Source organism: Rhinolophus ferrumequinum, assembly GCF_004115265.2.
Source record: "Rhinolophus ferrumequinum isolate MPI-CBG mRhiFer1 chromosome 5 unlocalized genomic scaffold, mRhiFer1_v1.p scaffold_110_arrow_ctg1, whole genome shotgun sequence".
NCBI lineage: Eukaryota > Metazoa > Chordata > Mammalia > Chiroptera > Rhinolophidae > Rhinolophus > Rhinolophus ferrumequinum.
The window spans coordinates 11,945,669-11,955,058 of NW_022680355.1; the positions used below are offsets into that span (position 1 = coordinate 11,945,669).

At 41.2% G+C, this 9,390-nt stretch overlaps 1 protein-coding gene across 5 annotated transcripts in view; it reads left to right on the plus strand.

Moving 5' to 3' along the window:
• The window catches only part of FBH1 (F-box DNA helicase 1), a 38,180-nt gene extending 31,658 nt beyond the window's left edge, over positions 1 to 6,522 (plus strand). For all 5 annotated transcript variants that reach the window (XM_033100818.1, XM_033100816.1, XM_033100815.1 and 2 more), the window contains 3 exons: positions 799 to 905; positions 5,337 to 5,468; positions 5,986 to 6,522. In XM_033100818.1, the coding sequence (XP_032956709.1) occupies positions 799 to 905; positions 5,337 to 5,468; positions 5,986 to 6,156 (410 nt within the window). In that variant the 3' untranslated portion in view covers positions 6,157 to 6,522. The remainder of the gene's footprint in view (positions 1 to 798; positions 906 to 5,336; positions 5,469 to 5,985) is intronic.
• The last annotated feature ends 2,868 nt before the right edge of the window (positions 6,523 to 9,390 follow it).

Sequence of the window (9,390 nt, forward strand, 5' to 3'; positions counted from 1 at the left end):
CTAACTGCTCTTTATTCAGTTCTTACCATTGTGCTAGGTATGGTAAATGAGCAAACCGAGGCATGAGGTAGGCAGTAAAGACTTGTAGAGTGTTTTTCTTCTCTGGTTTTCTGTGACAACCTAAGTCATTTCCAGACTGGCCTGAGTAATGGAGACAGCATCAGGAAATAGGATGAACTTGGGTTTTGGAGACTTGGGTTCAACTCCTGGACCCTTGATTAGCCATGGCCCTGTTTGTCCAAGTGTCTTAACCTCTGTACGCCTCAGTTTCCCCACCAGTTTTACAGGATGGTCATGAGGAAAACTGGGAGAATGAACAGAAATATGCCTTGGGCACATCACCAGGGTGGAATAACCAGTGAACAGGTTCCCAGGATTTCCCAGTAGTAGCACGAACTAAACCTCAGTCTTTTTTTTGTGCCACTAGCTTGTTAGGGTTTTGTTCATTTTTTTGGAGTTGGTGTTTATAGGATAATTGTGTGTGTGTGTGTGTGTGTGTGTGCCAAAAAAATGTATACACATGACTTGTATTCATCTTTTGTTATCGGTGTATATTGAGTATTACAATTTTAATACAGTTTTTTTCCTTTCTTAAAATGTGTATACATTTTTTGGCACCCTCTGTGTACACTTACACACACACACACACACACACACACACACACACACACACAGCCAGCAAATCTTGAGTGGGTTTTTTTGGGGGGGTGGTGGTGAAGGGTAGTAAACATTTAGATGAGAACATAAATTGTAAGCAGGCTTTTCAATTGGTACATCTTTTCTCTTTACTTTCTTTAGAGTCGTTTTCTGAGGATGAATGGAATTTACTGTATGTTGCAGTAACTCGTGCCAAGAAGCGTCTCATCATGACCAAATCGTTGGAGAACATTTTGACTTTGGCTGGGGTAAATTAATTTAACAACATTTGGATTTTACTGGATTTGAATAAGGGATCAACCTATCTTGGCTTGGAAGAGAAGGGTCTCTTTCTTGAGTGCACAGAGGCCGACTGCTAGTTCAGGAAGTGTCCTAACCAAGGAAACAAAAATGTGGCTTCTTTTCTAAGTTCTTTCCTAGTTTCAAACGTTCAGTTTCAAACGTTCTTTTTAAAATATCAACTGTGTTCATGTTTGTCTTAATTTCTTCCCTGGTCAATCAGTGCTCAGCACTTTTAGGGGAAGAAAAAAAGGCAAGACTGTCTTCTGTGTCTGAACTTTCTCCCTCTCACTGCCTGGTCCCTTTTGAACTGGCCACTACTGCTGCCACCAGTAGAACATATTCTTGCCTGGGGACAATGAATATTCAGGCATCTGGCCTTCACCTTGTCAGTGGCTGAGATGCAGAGAAGTGTCAGCACTCAGTCTTTACCCTGCAAGCCAACCTTCTCCTTTCTAATACTACCTCTGTCTCTCACAGGCTGGAGTATAAGCCACTTAGTCTTTTCAACCCTGTTGGAAACTAGAGCAGAAATTAGAGCTAACAGTTCCTACTTTTTCTGAACCAGAGATACTTAAGCCTGAAACCTAACACTTAAATGTAAAAGTTATTATAAATACTCTTTCTTCCTTAGGTATTTCCAAAACATAAAAGATTTTGTATAGCAGGATGATTTAGTCAAAGTGCCACGTCGCGTGTTCTCTCAAGTGGATGAGAATATGTGGGGCTGTGGAATCTGAGAATTGCTGCCAATGGCTTTGCCCTTAGGCCTGGGTGGAGGTATGGGGCAGTGATCATGTTTTAATAAATGGTATTCACAGTCTCAGCGTTCAGTGGTGATGAAACTGAACCCTGATACTCATAATGAAATATTGAGTGAGAGCCTAATATGTGCAAAGCACATTTCTGGAGCTATAATGGTGGGCAAGAGAAATTCCTAGGTAAAGTTTAAAGGTAAACAAGTAAGCATATAGGATTTCTTTGTACATTTTTGAGGAAGAGAATATCAGAGCTCAAAAAGGAGAAACTACAGATAAATACTCTCTGACCAGCCAGAAGAGCAAAAGCTTCTTGCATAAGACTAGTTACCTTGCCTTTTTACCGAACTTTGCTCTTTCAAGTCTCCATCTCACTTTTCTTCCAAGCCTCTCTGAGACTTTTCTGGAATTTGAAATTAGCTGCATGTGTTCCCAAGCAGCGTTGCTTCGGGTGGGCTTCACCGTGTGTGACACCTCACATGGCAGAGCTTGGAACCGACACCTCACACAGCAGAGCTTGGAACCGAAGCCTTTTCCTTTGCCGGCATGCTCAGTGGTAGCTGGGTTACAGTGGTGTTTCCAGAGATGACTTAGAGCAGAGCTCTAGAAACTTTTCTATAAAGGGCCAGACAAGAAATACGTTAGGCTTTGCAGGCCATGGGCTCTCTGTTGCATCTACTCAGCTCTGCTGTTGTAGCAAGAGAACAGCCACAGGAATTTATTAATAAGCGAATGTGGTCCTGTCCCAATAAAACTTTATTTACAACAGGCACTGGTCTGAATTTGGCCCCCTGGTTGTAGTTTGCTGACCCTTGGTTTAGAGATTAAGTGTGGCTTTTCTTAATCTCAGGAAATGGAGAAGAATAATAACCTTTAGGTACAAATAATCTCTACCTGTAACAAATTTTTGTATAAACTTTGATCATGAGTATATCTGCAGTATGGTTTTCTTATGGAAATAGTGTTACATTAGTGGCTAAATCTATAACAAAACCAAATTGCCATGTTGGTAACTTTTAATGGAGATGGTATAGAGTAGTAATATCATTTCACAACATGGGTTAAATAGAATTTTTCTTTAACTTAGGAAAATTTTGGGACATTCAAAGGTCGAGAAAATAATAAGTTACCATATACAAATCACCCCTATATATATTTGGAGTACTCATCTCTAAAAAAATGTGGGCCTTTTTTTCATACCCACAATGCCATTATCAATCTTATAAAATTTATAATAATTCCATGTGACCTCTACTACCCAATCCATAATCATACTTTTATGATCATCTCAAAAATGCCTTTTTACAGTTGGTATTGAAATCAGGATCTAAACATTTGGTTGTTAGGTCTCTTGAGCTTCTTAATTTAGAGCAGTCAAGATCCCTTCCCTCCTTTTTAATGCTCCTGGTTTTTTCTGCAGAAATAGAGTCATTTTTCCTACATAATGTTCCACATTCCGGATTTGCTTCCTTGTGTGGTTGTATAGCCTATTCTATTTTTGTCTACCCTGGATTTCCTATAACTGGAAGTTGGCCATAGAGACTTCATTAGGTTCAGGCTTAACTTTTCTGGCAGGAATCCTTTATTTGGGGGTGGGGGGAGGGTATTTGCTTCATATTGCCTCACATCAGAAGGCAGTGATACCACATTAGCTCCCTTTTAGCAATGCTAATGGTTCACCTTTTTAATAGACAGAGCTAGGAAATCTATATTTTTGAAAAGAAAGAAAAATCAAGAATTTCAACTGGTAATTCCAATCCTGACTTTTTATTTCAACTTTTTATTGTTCAATATAACACAAATATATACAACAGATGTGCAGTTTGCAGTTAGGATAAGTGAACAGCCATCCAGTGAGGACACTGGATTTGCCAGCCACCCCAGATGCCTTCAGGTAGCCCCTCATGGTCAGCACTCGCCTCCCTCCTGAGAGGAACGACTGTCCCAGCTTTTACCATGAGCACTTTCTTCCTTTTCCTTACAGTTTCTTACCAAGTGTGCGCCACCAACTATGTAAGTACTGAAAGCACTTTGGGCACACGCTGTCTTCATTCGTTCGTTGTTGTAAGGTTGCACTGTGTCTGCCATGTACATTTATAATTCATCGATTATATTTCTCCAATTCAATTCAGATGAACATTAGAGGATGTTCACTTCTTTTACACTTGAGTCTTTTCTCTTACCCTGAAAATCTAACAGTATTTATTAATTTACACTATTGTATTTATACTATTCTACTGTGTATAAGTTTTAAAATAATACCAATATTACTGTTAACAGAATACTGAATAGAATTGAAGATTTCCGAATAGCTCCATTCCTCCGTATTCTACTGAGGATGTGTAGTCAGAGCACCATGTTCTGAAGGCACTTCGAATAAGTCCTTTTTCCTCTGTGGTTTGAGCACCAATTTCATTCGAGTTAGACATGTTGGTTTCTTTACTATCCCTGTAGGAATTGCTTTGCTTCTATTTGATTTAATTCTTTTTTTTGAATGTGTAAGACATTGATGATTTTCAAAGCCAAACCTGTAACAGGTATGTTCAGAGAAGTCTCATTCCCTACCTGTCCTCTTCAGACTTTCTCACCCTCTGTCACTGACAGCTTATTTTAAATTAGGTTTTGATTTATCCTTCAGTGTTTCTTTTTGCAAATATGTGTATTTTATTCTCCTTTTTCCAGAAAAGGTAGCATTCTCTATATAATGTTCTGTACCTCACTTTGCCTCTGAGAAATAGGCATGAAAATCACTCTTTAGCAGTTCATGAAGCTCTCTCTTATTCCTTTATACAGTTGAGTGGTATTCACTGTGTCAACGTATCATGATTTATGCAGTTTCTCACTAATGCATGTTGTGTTCTTTCCAGTCTTTTGCTTTTAATAATAATGCCAAAATGCATAATCTTACACACAAGCCATTTTCTCTTCTTGCCAATGCATCTTGGGGATACCTTCCAGGAATCTAAATTTCTGGATAAAGGATAAATGGATATGTGACTTTTATAGATATTGCCAAATTCTTCACAGAGGTTGTATATTTTAGAGTCCCACCAGATTGTGTATAAAAGTCAAATAGGCTTTTTAAAGCCAGTTGGAAGCTTGGTTGGTTACTTCATATATTTTATGGGGAAAATGAGTTTTCACCATAAAGAAAAGAATACAGAATCTAGAGAAATATACTACTTCCGCCTTACTGAGACTGGTTTGGGAAACATCTGCTGGCCCACAGCAGTGCTGTGAGGGAGCCCCGGATATATGGCCCATTTGTATGAGTAGATGTTTACGTGTGACGAGGGAGTACTTCTGCTTTTCCTCTATCACAGCTTATAAATCAGTTCAGGAACGTCCTGTTTCAGAAGTGGCTAAGCCCACCCTCTGCTCTGAGAGGAAGGCCATAAGGATCTGGAAGGCTCTGGGGGAGGACAGGAGGGTAATAATTTAGAGAATATGAAGGCATGTTGTGAACAGTAGCTTTGTGATCTCACTGAACTTGCAGTCTGGGAGGGGAGCCGGTCAGCAGTAGTAGATTCAACAGCAAGATTTGGGGAGTTGGAGAGCGTTTCCAGCTGCTTCGCCTATAGCTTCCCAGTAGCATGTGGCTGAAGCATTGCTATTATTCTCTTCTGACTCTTTCCCTCTCAGGAGTACTTCTTGCAAGCCGAGCTGACGAGTAACGTTTTGAAAACAGGAGTGGTCCGCTGCTGCGTGGGGCAGTGCAGCAACACCATCCCGGCGGACACGGTGCTCACCATGAAGAAGCTCCCCATTACTCACGTAGGTGGCCCTGGCGCAGCGCCCTGCCCGCAGACCGCATCCAGTCACATGTTTCTTAGTGCATGTGAGCTGCATGCTGCCCGGGCGGTGGGTGCGGGGAAATGACATTTGTATGACCCTTCGCAGGGGCTTGTCATCCATAAGGCACAAGAGAGGCCGGACCTACCCTGTGTCAGAGGGGACGGTACGGACACAGCGTGCGCAGCACAGCCTGGGGGTTTGGGCTGACGGACGCTCCAAGGAGAACTGCCTACCTGCAGGGCCCGGTTGAGTTGTTCTTGGCTCTTCAGCCCTTGCCTTAAATTCGGGTTTCCGCTGTAAGGCAATCTGATAGAGTTAAGCCTACCCGAGATGACTGTGCAGTGGGAAGTATTACCTTGGAGGTTCGCAAAGGCTGGAAAATAGCAGAATCGGATGCATAGTCCCTTGGCAGTGCTGACAGCAATTCAGCGCTTCTTGGTGAAAAGTCCTCGTTCTCTGATTGTCCCCCTCCCCCTTTCCTTAACCCTCCCTGCAGAGCAACAGAAAGGAGAACAAGGGCGGCTACCTGTGCCACTGGTGTGCAAAGCAGCGCGTGGGGCCCCTGGCCTTCCTGACCGCCTCCCCTGAGCAGGTGCACTCCATGGAACACACCGTCGAGAACATCGTGCTGCCCAGACACGAAGCCCTGCTTTTCCTTGTCTTCTGAAAGCCAAGAGGAGCATTCTCCAGGGTACAGATTGCCTTCTGTGGACTCCAGTTACTTGAAGAAAGCCAGTGTGGGGTGGGGCTCTCACTCATCCAAGACTCTGAATTCACTCCCAGAGCATTTTTGAGGAAGACGAAGCCAACCGGAGTTGGACCTGCCATTTCTCCATTCCCTGTAGGTAGCCAGTTGCCACTGCACCCCGCTCCATGCATACACCAGGATGGGGGCGTGAGAGATGTTCTTTTGATAAAAAAAAAAAAAAAAAAAAAAAAAACCCAAAAAAACAAAAACAAAAAAACCAACAAAGCATTTTATTATTTAAACTTTTATTACAAGGTTTCAATTAAACAGGCATTGTAGAACTGACATAGCACTGTGTGACACCTGCCTTCAGCCCTGTTGTTTTCGAACTTTTCTCCAGCTTTCTCTGTTTTTCCACTTACTCTTTTTAGCCGCTCTGTCACTGCTCACGTGATACACCAAGCAGAGTATGAGACTTAATGTGCAGGGTGATAATTGCTGCTTCAAAAATGCAGGGAGACACACACTTGTAGAAGACATAGTGTATGACTTTGTCATCACAGGGTCACGGTTTAAACAGGGAGGCAACATCACCCGTAAAAAGACTCGCACAAAGTGACAATACATAGGCTTCTCGGGTTTCCCACAAGTAGAACTGAAGATCAGAAATACTTGAGAGGGAATGGGTGAAGAGGGTCAAAGGTAAAAATAAATAAATACAGTGCATTACTGAGCAACTGCAGAAAGTAGCTTACTATTGTCTACTAAATTGTAACCAAAAGAAAAAGAAATACTTGAGAGGGAGGCGGAGATGGCCAGCCAGGGTTGGGGCGGGGGATGGGATTAGGTAGAGATGGAAAGTTGATAACCTAGTTAGCTGCCTGGGGATATTGGGTGGTTGTAATAAAGCTGTTGTTATAGAAACCAATGAAAAATTCACATCGCTTACATGGACATGGATCTGGTATTTTTACATTTTTGCCATACAGCACTTCAGGCATGCAGATGGCAGGTGAGGGAGTTGGCACAGCACTGCCCAAAGAGTTCACCACATCTAGTGTCTGAGCCCAGGCGCGGAGTCCAAGAGCAGACCTCATAGCTTCAGTTGTTGCAGTCTTCTCTTAACCTCTCCTCCCTCAGGCCTCTAGGGGTGCTTAGAGTGCGGGCTGGTGAGTAAAGCCAGGGTGCTGTTGGATCGGGCCAGGGGTGCTTGGAGAGGGTGTATGCCAACTTACTGTGCGCATATCAAGGGACGTTTTCACAGAATTGGACCTGAGGACAAATTTAATGAGAAAGGGACGGGGCTGTTTCATCCACTTGGCTGGTATTCCTGGCCTAGCTTTATTGGATGTTTATGGAAACTCGGAATAAAAGAGCAAGGGAAAGGAAATTATTTGAATTTGGATTGGTCACAGTAGTCAGTGTCCTTCAAAAGAAGGGTTTGGCAGAGGGGTGGCAAGCCAGGGCTCATTACACATTTTTTGGAAATCTAGTTTTGCCAACATAGCAGAGGAAGCGACTTATTTATTGGACGACAAGTCATTAACTCAGTGGACCTTCACTGGGCACCTGCTGTGTGGCAGGTGCCACGTTAGTGGGTATATGGAATCAAAATGTGGTCCTGACTCATGGAGATCGCAGTCAGTGGTGATTGTGCTTTGAGGTGGAAAGTGTTTGGTGAGAGGCCTGCGTGAGTGCTCTGGGGATGGGAGGGGCGTCTTCGTCAGGGACAAGGTCCAAGGGCTGCACAAAAGGGAGCTGTGTGTCACAGTGCGACGAGTAGTTATCAAGCTATTAAAGAGTGAAAGACTATTCTGGAAGAAGGAACAACATGAAAGATGCAAAGGACATGTGTTAGGTAATGGCACCACCAGAACAAAATGTCAGTACTAGTATTTTGGTACTTATTTTGAAAAACAACAGAATCTAGGAATTAGTTTTTTAAATGTTAAACGATTTTTTTTTAAATCAGTAAAACTAAATATTGAGTGTGTTTCAAAACATTTTTTAAATATTCAGTAAAATTTTTTTAAATAAGTGTTAAATGTCCATTATCATTTTCATATAAATGATGAGATGAGAATAAAAGTATTATGCAAAAATATAAACTGAGCACTACATGAAAATGAATATCTATTAGATCTTTTAAAAAGTATAGTCTTCAAAATAAGAGGCTTCCATGATTTTGTTTAGTTGTGAGTATATTTTTGTGCAAGATTTTCTATTGAAGTTGTTTTTTTTTTACCACAGTAATTGGGAAAAGAATAAGGAAAATAATTATAAACTAGGTCCAAATATTTTTTTTTGCTTCAGTCATTTCAAATAATTCCTGTTATTTGATAACTTAGATGAGGTCTTTTTAAATTTAAGAATCTGCAGTCAATTGATAGCAGATTCTAGTTCTAGTTTTTTATTTTAAAGAAAACATTTCTGATTTGTCTTCATTTTGATTTTATCATGTATATAGTGATTCAGGTGCAGTTACCCATATAAAAATAAATGCTGTTATGTCATATTCCATTTGGTTAGAAGGTATTTACAATTAAAAAAATTTATTCTTGCAATAGACGTGTTAAAATACCATAGTATTAGGTTGGTGTGCAAGTAATTGCGGTCTAAAAGGTTAAAAATAATTGCAAAAACCACAATTACTTTTGCACCAACCTAATATATTGTAGACTGTTCATTAGTTTGTCCTTTTACCTAATTATTAAGACATATTTCAGATTTTGGATTTTTTAAAAGTAATGAGGCGATGGTATTAGACCAATCTAAAATATTGGTGTATAGGTATTTTTAAGATCTGGTATACAGAATGCCACTGCAATTTCAATCACTAAAGGTGTGAAACTGTCAGGAAAGTTTGGGTAAATAAGATGTGTGTGTGGTTAGAGTGTGTATACAGTGGTAGCAGGCTAGTGAGAGGGCCAGGTAATACAGGGCCTAGGGCACTAGGCCAACGAGTTTCAGTGGTGTTCGGAAAAATTTTGAGGAATCATTGAAAAATTTTAAGACATCAGGTTTTCTTTATAGGGAGAACATTCCAGTTGCAGACTGGAGGATGTCTTAAGAAGGGCAGATAAATTAGAGGCTAAGAGTTGTAATCTCAGGGGAAAAAAAATGACAGCTGGTGGGCTGGACCTAGGCAACTGAGGTGGAACTGGTGAGGAGAAGATGGATGCATACATGAGTGGTTCTGAAGGTGTGGTCCCC